Consider the following 14,871-nt stretch of genomic DNA (forward strand, 5'->3'; position numbering starts at 1 on the left):
CAATGCACATTGGAACAGGTGTAATACCACCCTAAAACACAGCCCCATGCCAATGACAGGCAAACAGACAGACGGACACATGAACAGCAGAGGTTTTAATAATAGGGGTGGCACCTCAAAGTGATGAACGATTGAAACTAACATTTTATTTTTGTATTTCGATAATGATGAACGTGATTTGTGATCATGATAGTGATTTACGAACACGCCAAAAAGCTGCAAAACAGTATTTTTATACAAGCTGTGAGCATGCTTCCATCTTATTGTTTTTGGCAGCACAGCCAAAGGCAAAGATATTGATGTAGCTAAAAACTAACCCCTTATTCATAAAACTTTACGGGCCTGATTTAGTTAAATTATGTTTAATCCCTTTCTTACAAATACATAAGTTGAAATGACAGATAAAGATAAATGATTCATAATTAATTCAGAGCCAAAATACGACACCAAAACTTGTCAGTGTCCTTTGTTGCACATTTGCAATAAAGAACTAACGATAAATTAATCTCAAAATTATTAATTTAATACCGTTCACATTATTACCTTATATTCTATACACTATCATTCCAATGACTAGTAAACACACATATTTTCAGTATTTGGTCACATATCTTTTCCCTTAACTGTACTCAGACAAATAAATTATAACATTACATATTAACATTGTTTTAAAAAAAGTTCACAAATGGTCAGTTAACACGTTCACTGCGGTATGGGGTATGGCGTCTGCTATGCTTAATTACGAGTTACACTAAGGGCCAGTTGTACCAATCACACTTGACGGACTGATCGACGTCACATATAATAACGGTAAACTATGAAACGTCCCATTCAACAACTTTTTGGCAAAAAATTAATTTTTGGACGAGCTTTTATCACTGACTGTACTTTCCACGGGCAACTAATACTCACCAAGATCATTCTAAAAACCCCAAACACAATGAGGTTGCGTTGTTTTTTCACAGTTCCTATGGCCACGTCTTGTCTCCATCATCCAGCTCGATGGTACAATTGGTACCATAATATTGCATTATCACCCTTACATATGTATGCAAAATTTCAGCTCAATTGGAAGTGGGTCAAATGTAACTTGCAAGATTTGATTACAGAGGCCCGAGTTGTGCCGTTCCCGGGAACGTTCCTCAATTTGTATGGGGGAATTTCTCGAGTGGGAAATTTCCCCATACAACGAAATATCACCATAAGGGAAACGTTCCCGGGAACGGCACAACTCTAGCCCAGACAGACAACGGGACAGGTGAAAGTAAATTAAAGCCTGTAATAAAATTTAGCGAACGCTTTAGCAGAGACAGACGGTTTGGTGCAACCGACCCTAACTGCCGTGACGCAGCGAAGGTGTTAACAGTGAGTGTCGACAATGGTACTCACCGGCATATGATGGTTTCGCATTGCGACGGGCACGCCCATGCCGCTCGCGCGCAGCTGACGTCACAAACACAATGTTACGTCACAGGTTAGGGGATGGCGCAATGACATGAAGTTAGAGTTAGACACATTAACATTTAATTCCAAAGCCGATATAGTCTGGCAAACAAGTTTTATCAGTTGCAGTAGAATAAAAAACTACTCATCCCTCTTTTTGAGCTATAATATGGAAAATACACTGATACTTTCTGTCTACGCTCCACTGACAAACGACTCTTGCCAAACTATATAAAATGTAGTTTGGTAAACCAAAATTGTCAGTAAAATAAAGGAGGTAAATTTGAAAAATTTTGGCTTCAAAGGTCTTTAATTTACCGACACATGTCTGAAAAATTGGTTTGCCAGGCTATATGCATTATTTGAATGCATGTGAATATTATAAATTACGTCAATGAAAAAAAAATGGAAAGTACTTAAGTAATCATTTAGAAATTACACATAAAAAGTGTTAGCCGGTTATATACCGGGTTCCTTTACCAGCTATAAATTAAAAGTAAAAATATCGTCAATGAATTGTAATACATATTTCTTTGCTGTTGCAGGAAACTGATTAACACATTCGCGGACACGAATGCTATAGCAGTCGCGTAGTTTTTTGTTTCCTTTGGCCTATGACACATGACGTCACTAGCCGTCTGCGAACGTGTTAAGTAGATTAGCTGAATTATACGCAAATTATGGTACAATGATTGACACTAACAATTACCAGTCATTGGGACCAACTTTTGGTGGGGTGACTATTGCTGCCTTAAAAAAAAAGTTGACACCCTGAAAGGGTGAGGTGGTTGTGGCACCATGAAAGGAATATGTGTGTGTGTATGCTAGTTTTAAAGTATTTATCTATGGGCCAATAGTTGCCTGAAAATAAGATTTTCATTTAATTTAATTTCAATATGTACCGGTATTCGGTTTCCGAGTAGGAAAACAGATGGCACAAAATTATTTAGATGAATTCGATGATGTAGTTGTAGTGTAATGAAAGCTTTAGATTAAAATATGTACATGTTTTCAATTATTGTCATGGCCCTTGTAGTTGCAGAATGGTTGATGAAATAAATTTAAAAATGATAAAATAAAACTATGAAAACGGATTTTATCGCGTATATTGAATTTATAATACATCCCGACGTTTCGAACCCTTTACAGCGTACGTGGTCAACGGGTGACCCGTTTTCCACGAACAGTTTCATAGTTTTATTTCATGAGTAACTATCGCGGTAACCGAAGACAATATTAAAAATGATAATTGTAATTATTAGATTAGATGGAGTGATGCAAAGGGTGTACATAATATTGTATACATTCTGCTCGACAGGTAGGTGTATACTTACATCTTTAGGCGCCACCAGTTGGCTCTGCGGCCGTTCCCTGCGCAGCGTCTCGGTGCCCTGGCGGACCAGCGCCGGTTGGTTTGGTGCGACGGGTTTCGTCGCGAATTTCGCTCCGTCGTCCTTGAATTTTCAACATCATTACATTACTTTTAAACAGGGTACTTTATGCAAATGGAGTGCTGAGGAATAATAATAAACTAGACTAATAAATACTAAATTTGTTTATCGGATTCACAAGACACTATTTTAAATAGTCTATAGATATTCACAGGTAGGTCATTTCCCTAAGGCTTCTGAACCCATCTTAGACCCAATGATATGTGTGTAGATAAAGTAGTGTATGCAACTGTACATAATTAGGCCTTAAAACACTCGTGTGATTCTATTATGAAACTCGCTGACGCTCGTTTTATAAAACTACACATGTGTTTTAAGGCATCTCATTACATATCAGTTGCATAAACTAGTGATAAACTAATATAAATGTTCGACATACCAGTTCGAGCGTATAGGAATCCCTGCGTATGGGCGGCGGGTGCGCGGGGTGTGCGGCGTGTGCGGCGTGTGCGGGGTGCGCGGGGGCGACAGGCGCGGGGTGCGTGGGGCTGAGCGCGGGGTTGGAGGCGTACACGCCGCGCCGGATCATGTTGGAGCGCGGCAACAAGCGCGCCGCCACCGGCAACCCTGCTGAATATTATATTATATAGTTTGTCAAAGGACTGTCTCATTTCAAACAACCCTCCTGTGTTCTTGTGCGGTTTCGGCATTTACGCAAACATCAAAGCATAGAGTAACTTATACTAGAGCGGTACTGTCATAGTAAATTTTGTAACCCCAGTAAATTCACTGCCATCTGTCGACACACTTTAAAACTAAAAATGAAGATTTATAAAAATACGATAGAATGTATTTAAATATGGATAAATGATTTTTTTTTATTTGCATTAATTATTTTTATGATTTTGACCCATGTTCTTTCACTGATATGCGTTAAAATTGTTAAATAACAAACGAAACAGTCAACGCCATCTATACGACAGTGGGCCAAAACTAGTGGCGCCCTCTGAACGAGAATCAAATTTTCTTGATTTTCGAGGCACGTTTTTTCCTTAGACTGTAAACATCTATTACGGAGTTATATCTATCTTTGATCAAAGGCATCGGTCCACTGTTACTTTTTACACTGGTAGTGGCATCAAAAACCCTATCGACACATTTTTGACAGAAAATCAAAAGAATATAACACACTTAAATAACAGAAACGTTTACAATACTATTTTATTTTACCTGGTATCCTGCTGAGTTCTTTATGTGAGCTGTACTGCCTCAACTTGGAGGTTGGAAGACCGGTTTTCCTTGGAACCGCTTGTGGAGGCGCCATAGCACTTACGCACGAACCTGTACAAGAAGTGAACGAAACTAAACCTTATGTTAATATCACAAACGCCAAAGTATCACAACTTTTTTCCTAACACATCAACAGATATCTAGACAAACAACCAACAACATACACTACCGCTCAAAAGTATTTAGGCACCCGCAATTTTCACCATACAATTGTATACAAAAATTATTTTCAAAATCATACTGTTCGATCGCAGGCAAATGACTCTGTTCCATGTTGGATTGAATTTTTATTTAGGTAAATATATTGAGCCTCAAATTGTTACCAAAGACACCCTTTAAAATTTCGAGTTTACTTTATGCAACGATTTAAAAAACCCTTATGTACTAGTTCGTCGTTTAACTATTTTGTACTGGAAAACGATTTATGGATTTTTTTTACGCTTGCCATTTGGTAAATAGGCAATGTACACGAATATTCTGCACATCATTTTGAAGCTCTATATGTCTGTTAAATTAAGAAAGTAAACTGCACAAAAAACTGTTACCCGACTGCGACTTAGCGGTATAATTCTGAAAGTCGATTTTGTATACAATTGTATGGAAAAAATTACGAGTGCCTAAATAGTTATGAGCGGTAGTGTACTAGTCACGTGACTTAACCGAACGAAATATATATCTACAAATACAACAGTAACCTATTATTACTTTTTGAAAATGATTTTTCTTTGCTATTCCGCCAAACATAACGTGCTAGTCATTTAGTGTCAATTCGTTGCGTATTTTTTGCATGCAATTCAGTTCCCACCCAGTCGAATGGGTTTTCTTATTATTAATCACTAACTCACTAGCAACCCGCCCCTGCTTCGCACGGGTGCAATGCTGATACATATACATATAAACCTTCCTCTTGAATCACTCTATCTACTAAAAAAAAACCGTATCAAAATCCGTTGCGTAGTTTTAAAGATCTAAGCATACATAGGCAGACAGCATGAAGCCGCTGACCTGACCGCTCCGAGACCACGGGGACAACGCCGTCCTCGAAACGTCGGAGGTAAATTTAAAACTTATTTTACGCGATTAAGTCCCGTCTTTGTGAATAATAATCAGCAGGAAGCAACTTTGTTTTATACTATGTAGGTAGTGATTTCACAACAATAAATTGTAAAAAAATTGCCTCACAAAGATTATAATTGCGTAATTAAACACAAACTGTCAGAAAGCTGCTCAATTTTCAATAACTTACCCATACTTTGTGCTTTCACTGGCACGCTAGGCCCAAACATTTTCTTATCAGGACTAACATTCCCCGCCAAGATATCTCTTTTAGCCGAACTCCTCTTAACCATAGTAGCGCTATTTATCGCCGTTGCATGCATATCATATGTCTTATCCATTGACGAATTCGCGCTAGCCTTGCTCATGTTGTATGACTTGTCGTAAGTTCTTTCCATGGGAGAGTTGCCGGTCAGTTTTGTCACGGTGTATGATTTATCGTCGACCATGTCGTAGATGGGCGATATGGTTGTGTGGATGTTTAGGAGGTCTTTCGGTTTACGGAGGCCTACGAGGGGTGTTGATGATATTGAACCTGGAAAGATATTTGTTTGGGTAAATGTGAAGAGAAAATTACAAGGTATAAAGTACCCCAGGTACCAGGTACCTGGTAGTTTATACAAGTCACAAATTACAGTGATTTGGATGGCTACATTATTAGCGACTCGCTAGACGGGTTCTTAATTCGTAGGCGCTTTTCGCTAGTGTTATAGTTATCGATTACAACAATAAAAATAATTTTGTAATAAAAAGTCCTTATAAGAATTCACTCTGTTGTAGATCTGGGGCCCGTTTATTAAAAGCTTGTAGCTTGTAATACAAGTGGAAGTCCCTTTTTAACAAAAGCTGTCAAAAAGGGACTTCCACTTGTATTACAAGCTACAAACTTTTGATAAACGAGCCCCTGTAGGTTAAATTCAATAGAAATGACATTCGTAGATGTCTAGTCAAAATAATACAAAAACCGGACAAGTGCGAATCGGACTCACCCACCGAAGGTTCCGTACTTTTTAGTATTTGTTGTTACAGCGGCAACAGAAATACATCATCTGTGCAATATTTCAACTCTAGCTATCACGGTTCATGAGATACAGCCTGGTGACAGACAGACGAACAGAGAATTCTCAGTAATAGGGTCCCATTTGTACCCTTTGGAAACCGTGGCGCCCACCCTCTGTGGATAGAGAGCGTGTGCTAGCGAACAAAAATCAAAGACGCTCGCGGCAAATTCTGAAGATCCAAAATCGTCCACAAGCTCTGAATCTCAAAAGAAAAGTGCCACCACGAAGAATCGACGAGTGGCGATAACATAATAATAAATGGCTAGTTTTGCGCCCCGGCGCAGCCCGTAAGACGTTTCACAGGTCGTCTATATCGGGCTTTTGAGAGGTAATGCAATGTGTCCTTAATGTGTATATGTACTTGGATCATGCTGAGTGTCGGGAACGCTGTCGGGTGGACTGGACGAGCTGAAGGTGCCGGTGTCCGTGCTGTCGCTGGAGCACACCATGGCGCGCTGTTGGGAGCCCCATTCCTGTAAATATTACGTAAATAAGATACATATTGTATGGTGGTCGTCATCGTGTATTGATCGCCAACACAATTTTTCTTTAACACGCAATAGAAATGCTCAAAGGTGCATTAGGTTTAGCTGTCATCAATTGCCGACTATAGATTGTGTCACAAGGGAGCAAAATTTCATACTAGCCAAGAAGAAAAGTGCAATTTTGATCCCTCCTAGCAGGGAAGAAAAATCCCTTTTTCGAATGGGTGATGTGAAAAGTAAATAGCAAAAAAGACACGCGCTGTGCGATACGTTATTGCCGATATGCATAGCATAACATCGGTGCAACATAATAAAATTGCCACTACATATAATACATGTATTTTGTTTGTAATTAGGAATGTATTATCACTTAGAAATTTGAAATTCCAAGTTGGAGTATTACAGCGAAAAAAAAAATAGTGTTATGAATAAAGTGGTACACAGGATGTTTGGTAGCTAGGTGCAAATCTAAGGGGGGTGATACTGTCATAATGAGTGTCTCCAGAAAATACACACAACACAAGACAACCACATATTAAAGTTACACAATACAAAACTCAATAACTGTAAAGGTGACATTTACTTTCGTCATTGATTTTCGAATATTTTTAAGCAAACAATTATATCTCACCTCAAGCGTTATCCTCTCGCTAGACCCAATAAGGTTCGTAGTCGCCAAATTGATATCAATCAATTCACTCTCATCTTTTTTTGCAGCATAGACCAGAGTACTGTCCATAGAGGCCGCTCGCGGCGACACCTTTTTGAAAGTAGCGTTTCTTTTAGGCGTTTCTCTCGACGCTGGCTCTTCTTTATCAAAACTATTATTTATTCTTCTTCTTGATAATAATTCTGAAGCATTCTCCATACTGTGTCGAGGCACTGTGATAGTTTGATTTGGAAGCTGTATAGTTTTTATTGCTGTGTCTGCTTGATTAGGTAGTTTGTCATCAGGCAAAGCTTTCCTAGCTAAAGAAAGCTTCTGACGCGCCTGTATGATCTCATTTAGTTCCTGTTTGTCTAACGTAACGTTAAAACTGTTTTTACTCGCATCGCCAGTTCGTTGCATGTTCATATCCTTGAAAAAGGCTCCGTCTTTCTCGAACGTAGAATTCACATTTTCCTTTTCGTCCCGTCTGAATTTAGAGTTAGAATAATGCAGCGTAACGGTTTCCGACATTTCAGATTTATTTGGAGTTTTGGTTGTGTTTTTATCGCCGTTTTCCATTAGTATCTTACTCGGGTCGATTTGACAGGCCTCCTCTTTAGCTTTGGTGTAGCTTTCGGATTTTCTGAATTCGTTTTCGCGTTTCTGGAAGTGGTTGAAGGGTTGGTGGCGGGGGCGAGCTGATAGTAGTTTCTCCGATTGTTCAAGATGCGTGAAGGTTGCTGAACTAAAGATGTTATTGGAGTCTGTGGATTCTCTAGCTTGTTTGGAGATGTTGGAAACGATGTATGAGGAGTTGACGGAGCTGACAAGGCTGGGGGGTAAAGAGTCCATGAGGCTGTCGTTGTCGGGGTAGGTGGTCTGCGAGAGGAAGCTTGTGCTCATGTCCTTTTCGTCTAATATGGAGAGGGTCATGCTGGTCATCATTGGGTCTATGCTTTCTCGGCCTGATGGTGCTATTCCTGCAATAATGATATATGAGTTAAAAAAAGTTAGCTTTAGTAGTTAATCTGAAGGTAATGTTCAAATTACCATTCTATACCATTTTTTGTTTTTACTGTCGTAACTAACATTGGATTAATTTTGTGGTTAACACCTAGATCTCCATTTTCAAGCACTAAAAATACGCTCAGAGACTGACACTGGTCTTGCTCGACAGAAAATGAGCACAAATGACAGGGTTAAAGATTTAGCTTAGTAATAGCCTCAGTCAGTGGCGATATTCGCATCAATAATTCACCAAATCATTAAATTATACACGAGAAACTATTAACTTTTTTCTACTTTACCTGAATCTCTGTGCGACGGCAAACTCTTCCTACAGTCCAAGGATTCAGGGTTGAAATTGCCAGAGCTCTCCATCATCAGGGAAGACACCAGACTTGGAGGCGACATTCGCATTAAAGATTCGCCGCTTTGGTACATGTTGAGGCTTCCCCGTTCGTTCATTATGTTCGTGAGGCCCCTGTAATTTTTAAAAGGAAGCAAAAATTATAACCAGAGTAGGTGCCTAAACATAAAAGAAAAAATAAATCCCCATCGGTATGTGGACTGACAAAAACACAATACAACTTGAAAAGAAAAACGTAAGTAGGTATACAATGTTGAACTGTTGACCCTATTGCTGTTAGGTACAGTGAGGTTCGAAATTCCATGGAGAAATTGTAAATGGAATTAATTCATAATTTCTCCATGCATAATTAATGTCATTACCGGGTCTATTGCGATTAAATTTCATTATTTTTCCTTTTTTCCGACGTTTTAGCTAGGTTCTCCATGCAATTTCGAACTTCACTGTACAATGAGCAAACCCCCTCTGTATACAAATATGTATACAGGGGTGCTATTAAGCTAATAGTTCTGCTTGCAAGAAAATAATACCACGAAAAAAAAACCGGCCAAGTGCGACTCACGCACCGAGGGTTCCGTACTTTTTAGTATTTGTTGTTATAGCGGCAACAGAAATACATCATCTGTGAAAATTTCAACTGTCTAGCTATCACGTTTCATGAGATACAGCCTGGTGACAGACAGACAGACGGACAGACGGACGGACAGACGGACAGCGGAGTCTTAGTAATGGGGTCCCGTTTTTACCCTTTGGGTACGGAACCCTAAAAAACCGTTTTTGTGGAATTTACCAACTTATCAAAACATAGAAGTTAGCTAAAAGGATAGTGGGAAACTTCTCTTAAATTCAAACTATATTGCATTTTTAGAACGCGATGCAGTTAAATTGCATCACTACAAATTAAGTCACTTGAAAAATTTGAAAGTAGGTAGCTATTATAACTTAAGAAAGGTTGATGACGGGACGTTATTACGTTCTATACTTTCGCCTTCTATTTTTATGTCGTTTTGATTTTGCTATATCATCGAACTATAAAACAAGTTTTAAATGATATTATAACGTTTTTGAATTTAGTAAGCTTCATACACCTTAAAGATGAAGATGTTACTCATACTCATTTAATCATTGCTTTGTGTGTACAAATAGATCTTAAGATTATTATTATGTTTCAACACAACCCTGTAAGGGCACTGCAATAAAATTACAAACTAATCAGCTACTTAAATTATTAAATACTTATGTTTACATGTAATGGCCTGCCGTATACATATAAGGGTGGCAGAGAGGACGACACGAGTAAATATTAAGCATTATCGTAGGAGTCCAGATATTCCTTTACAGAGTAGAATGCTTTGTCTACGAGGAATGCCTTTAAATTCTTCAGAAACTTATAATCATTTAGCTCATTTTTAACATGGTTAGGTAGCTTATTAAACATTCTAATTGACATCGGGTAGGGACCATTTTTATGAATAACTACTTTTGAGGAGGTTTGTGTCAAATTATTTTTGAAGCGAGATTCGAATCGTCGGGGCATATCTCCAAGTTTCGAATATAAATCAGGATGCGCTTTTACAAATTTACACAATTCGAAAATATATATGCAGGGTACCGTGAGAATTCCAAGATTTCTAAAGTGTGGCTTACTACTATCGGGTAGTGTAATATTTGCTAAGATACGGATGCATTTCTTTTGTAAAATTAGTAAATCTTCTGCGTTTGTACTGTTTCCCCATAAAATTATGGCATAGCGAAGCCATGCCTGGGCAAAAGCATAGTAAGCTGTTAGGGCTGTTTGTAAGTCTGTGGTCTTTTTTAATTGTCCCAAGGCGTAAATAAATTGGCTAAGTTTGGTTTTAATTTTTTCTATGTGGTCTTTCCAATTCAAGTGAGAGTCGATCGTTATGCCGAGAAGTGGGAAGGAGGGCACGCATTCTATTTTGTTATTTTGGAATTCAAAATATATGTCTAGCTCTTGTTTTTGGTGAGGCCTGAATTGCATAAGTTTTGTTTTTGAAAAATTAATTTCTAGATTGTGGTCATTTGTCCAGTTTACGATGCTTGTTACAACTTCCGATAGTTTGTCATTGAGATTTGTATTACAAGTGCATGATAGTAGCAATGAGAAATCATCCGCAAACATTACGCATTTTTCATTCAGTGATTTTGGAAGGTCGTTTATGTAAATAATGAACAGCAGGCAGCCAATCACGCTTCCCTGCGGAATAGAGTCAGACACGGGCTGGACATCTGACCTGATGGTGCTAATTTCCCTTGATTGGTTATTTGTGTGTTCGATATCGACGTATTGCTTTCGGTTGCTTAAATATGATTTGAACCACTTATGAGTATTTTACCTCTTAACCATATTTAGAATGCGCAGCGTTAGTCTAATACGATAAAAGTTCTACTATTAGAATTTAAATTACGATCAATTGATCATCATCATAAACTAACTTTGTACTATGTTGTATATGTCGCCGGCCGATCGTAAAATCAGGCAGATCATGAAATTCCTAGGAATTTCGTAAAACGTGAAAATTATTGTCTCATTCCCAAAACATTACACAGGAAGTTTACGATCGGCCTAATTTTACGGTCGGCCTAATTTTACGGTCGGCATGATTATACGATCGGCCGCCGACATAATTATTATACTGCCTATCAGCAATACTCACTAGTCATCTGTGGACTTTATTGTTGCCAGCATTGCCAACACAAAGACTAGAATTATTTGTATTATCTGTGGTTGTATACAAACCACGCATTCTGTAACCTTTTTTTGATTATCTGTGTGCTTTCTCGCTTCCTCCATGGTTACCATGTGCGGGTGTCTCTTAATTTTGTGAAAGTGATTAAAAGTGAACTAGCACCTTTAAATAGTACAGTCCACCAATGTTGGGTAATACAGGCACCCACTTTAACACTTACACATATCTTAGAAACAAAGTTTACGAATAGGGAATATTACGCGAAACTCTGCGTAGGTGGCGCCACTACCACAATCTGAGGGTCTATCGCGAAACAAGAAAAATCTAAATTTCGTTATCTAACATCTCTGTCACTATTATTCACAACGACGGGACTTAATCGAGTAAAATAAGTTTTAATTAATTTAATTGTGATCTCTGTCACTCTTGCATATTCGAGCGATAAAGAGGCAGATGAAATTTCGGATTCGCGTTTCCCGGTAGGTCCTCTGTAAACAAACCGCCTCGATGCATCAATGTCATATTTTATTATGAGCGCCTCGACTGCCCTGTTACCAAGTTTTGGGTGGAGGTGGCCATTGGGAGAGCGAAATAAAGCAAGGCAACCTGCGCTCCTTGTCTATCTATAAAAATTGTCAAAAAACTGTAAAAGGCACAGTATGTATAAGTTGCTCTATGGTTTACTAAACGGGCTAGTGCTGCACACTGGTGGCAGAACATTGCAGTAATACCCCCTATTGTTTGATACCAGTGTGGATGATGGAACATCATTTGGTCTATAGTTCAAACTGGGGACATACGAAGGATTGTACAGTCGCCATCAGATATATCGGAGCGGCCAAGGTGCTCAAAGCTGTACACGCCTCTATTGTCAAGGCGTTCCGCGTGTTAAGATATTTTGAGCGCCCTGGCCGGTCCGATATATCTGACGGCGACTGTAATACTCACTTATTAAATGTATTGTGAAGATTGTGCGCCGGCTGTGAAAGATCGATGTTGATGGGTTTGGAAGGCAGATGATCTGAAGACAGACGGTCTGACGCTTTTGATATGAGCGTCATGTCTACGTCCTCCAACTGAAAAGAAGTATAATGGGTACAGTCGCCTTTATAATAACTTTATATTTATACAATACAGATTACAATATTAATATCTGTATTGTACCTGTCATATGACAGGGGTCGGCAAACCGATCGCGCGCGAGTCACTTGCGACTCTTTGGATGTTGGAACACTTGAGATTTCTTAGACCCCTTAGAACATTTTTTGGATCCTTTGTCACAAAAAAGAAGAACTCTTATATCTGAAAATCTTGAAAAAAAGCGCGTTCATATGGGACAGCGGTAGACAATTTCGTGGAATGCAGTGCTCCTATATCACCTGGATAATCCACTCGGGTGATATTAGTTAGTGGATACCGAGCGTATATTGTATAAAGTACACTTGAGCGCTCTGTATAATTTCCGCATCATAAAATCATGCTTTCATATTACAAAAATAACTATTCAATATGTTAAAAACCGGCCAAGTGCGAGTCGGACTCGCGCACGAAGGGTTCCGTACCATTACGCAAAAAACGGCAAAAAAATCACGTTTGTTGTATGGGAGCCCCACTTAAATATTTATTTTATTCTGTTTTTAGTATTTTTTGTTATACACACAGACACAGACACAGAAACAAACAGAAATACATCATCTGTGAACATTTTAACTGTCTATATAGCTATCACGGTTCATGAGATACAGCCTGGTGACAGACAGACAGACAGACAGACGGTCGAGTCTTAGTAATAGGGTCGCGTTTTTACCCTTTGGGTACGGAACCCTAAAAAGCAACAGATAACTCATGTAAACAAACAGAATGCTAGTGAGTCTCGGTTTACGTAACACAGTAGTGTTTGCCAAGGCAGTTTACACCTATGTAAACATATGACACAATGTTTTTAATATACTTGCATGCAAAATCGAACATATAAAGTACAAAGAACGCATTAAACTGATATTAAGAATGATAATGTTGATAATCGGATTTATTTAAAGCCGTAATAATAAAGTTATCTATGAGTTGATTATACTTCCGTGTAATGTTTTTACGAACTTTTAATTCATTAGCAAGCAAATTTAAACCATAGATTGCAATATCCTATTGAGATGAAAGATGAAGCTTAAATTACATTATTGACAGAAACACACTACACAGCATGTTAAAACCTCCTAATTCTTTAAATTTGTATGATGATAGTATTAGAAGATAAAAAAAGTATTTTTTAACGCCAGTTTTCCCGAACGGTTTATTAACACAAAGAATTCAGTTGAAATTACCTGTGCCTCCTCTTCACTAACCAAACTCCGCCTTTTACTCGCGTACTCTTTAATCGCATTGCTGTTATCCGTATCAGTCTCCACATTGAAGGTCTTCAGCCTCAATATAGGGCTCAACGGGCCGAGAGGCGCTGAGTACTTGTTGTACGTGAGATATTTGTTTTGAGTCGGCGGGCTCTCCACGATACTCTGTATGCTGGGCCGTTGGGCCCGCTTCTTGGGTTTGACGAAGGTCCGCGAGTCGAACTTGTGCTTGTTCGGCGCTGCGACGTCATCTAAAACAATGAAGAACTTTTAAATGGAGTATTTGTACTAAAAACAACATTCATAACTGACCATTGGTAGATATTATTGACGTTATTCATAAACGCTTGTCAAGATTAACAAGCCCTTAAGGATTTGCCACACTGGATGCGTTCTGCGGGCAGCGGTCAGTTCAAACTTCAACTTCATAGGTTGCTTAGATTAGTTACCAAACAGTATTAAAGGACTTGTCTTTGCAATAGGGCTTAAGAATTGTCAATAACAGTGTGGACGATGGTCAGTATCTAATACGAAAACTAAAGGGGGCTATACAGAAACGCGCGGTACGCATAATTAAGAGATGTTTGACTTTTCTACGATAAACAATCAGAATATAGTAAAAGAATTGTGAAAAGTGATTTCATGTCAAAAAATACCTTAGCACACTATTTTCTTTTATAATTCGAACCTGTAAATACTAAGTAATTAACTATTACCGATACGAATGTAACCAAATCAACTTATAAGTATGTGTGTTTAATTCATATATTTAACCTCTTGTCTGCGGATCTTGATAAGGATCCTGGCCGAATTTTTATTTTTCTCTTAGCATTTTGTAGAAAACCATTTTTTCTGCTCTATACACAACCGTGGATTGAACCCACGATTTCTGACCACCACACACACATACGGCAAAGACATCAAAAAACATCCATAATAACTGTTACTACAAATAATTGTTCATTCTTTTCGGTCGAATCGTATTAGGTATAGCACCTGACACATAAGTAATAAGGTGCTAAAACCACATATTCACGGTCAAGTGCTATTTGTTTAGTAGGTAGGTATAGT

At 38.5% G+C, this 14,871-nt stretch overlaps 1 protein-coding gene across 4 annotated transcripts in view; it reads right to left on the reverse strand.

Annotated features, from left to right (window-relative positions):
- The window catches only part of LOC134747197 (uncharacterized), a 34,882-nt gene that overhangs the window by 5,271 nt on the left and 14,740 nt on the right, over positions 1-14,871 (reverse strand). The window contains exons 3-12 of one of the 4 annotated variants that reach the window (XM_063681791.1): positions 13,777-14,051; positions 12,404-12,531; positions 8,683-8,858; positions 7,358-8,355; positions 6,603-6,714; positions 5,371-5,715; positions 4,065-4,175; positions 3,274-3,461; positions 2,778-2,897; positions 1,390-1,443 (exon numbers count right to left, since the gene is read on the reverse strand). In XM_063681791.1, coding sequence (XP_063537861.1) covers positions 1,390-1,443; positions 2,778-2,897; positions 3,274-3,461; positions 4,065-4,175; positions 5,371-5,715; positions 6,603-6,714; positions 7,358-8,355; positions 8,683-8,858; positions 12,404-12,531; positions 13,777-14,051 — 2,507 coding nt within the window. Of the gene's footprint in view, positions 1-1,389; positions 1,444-2,777; positions 2,898-3,273; positions 3,465-4,064; positions 4,176-5,370; positions 5,716-6,602; positions 6,715-7,357; positions 8,356-8,682; positions 8,859-12,403; positions 12,532-13,776; positions 14,052-14,871 lie in introns of all 4 variants that reach the window. The other 3 variants (XM_063681790.1, XM_063681794.1, XM_063681793.1) reach the window with 3 other exon arrangements.

The sequence above is a fragment of the Cydia strobilella genome, chromosome 14 (assembly GCF_947568885.1).
Source record: "Cydia strobilella chromosome 14, ilCydStro3.1, whole genome shotgun sequence".
NCBI lineage: Eukaryota > Metazoa > Arthropoda > Insecta > Lepidoptera > Tortricidae > Cydia > Cydia strobilella.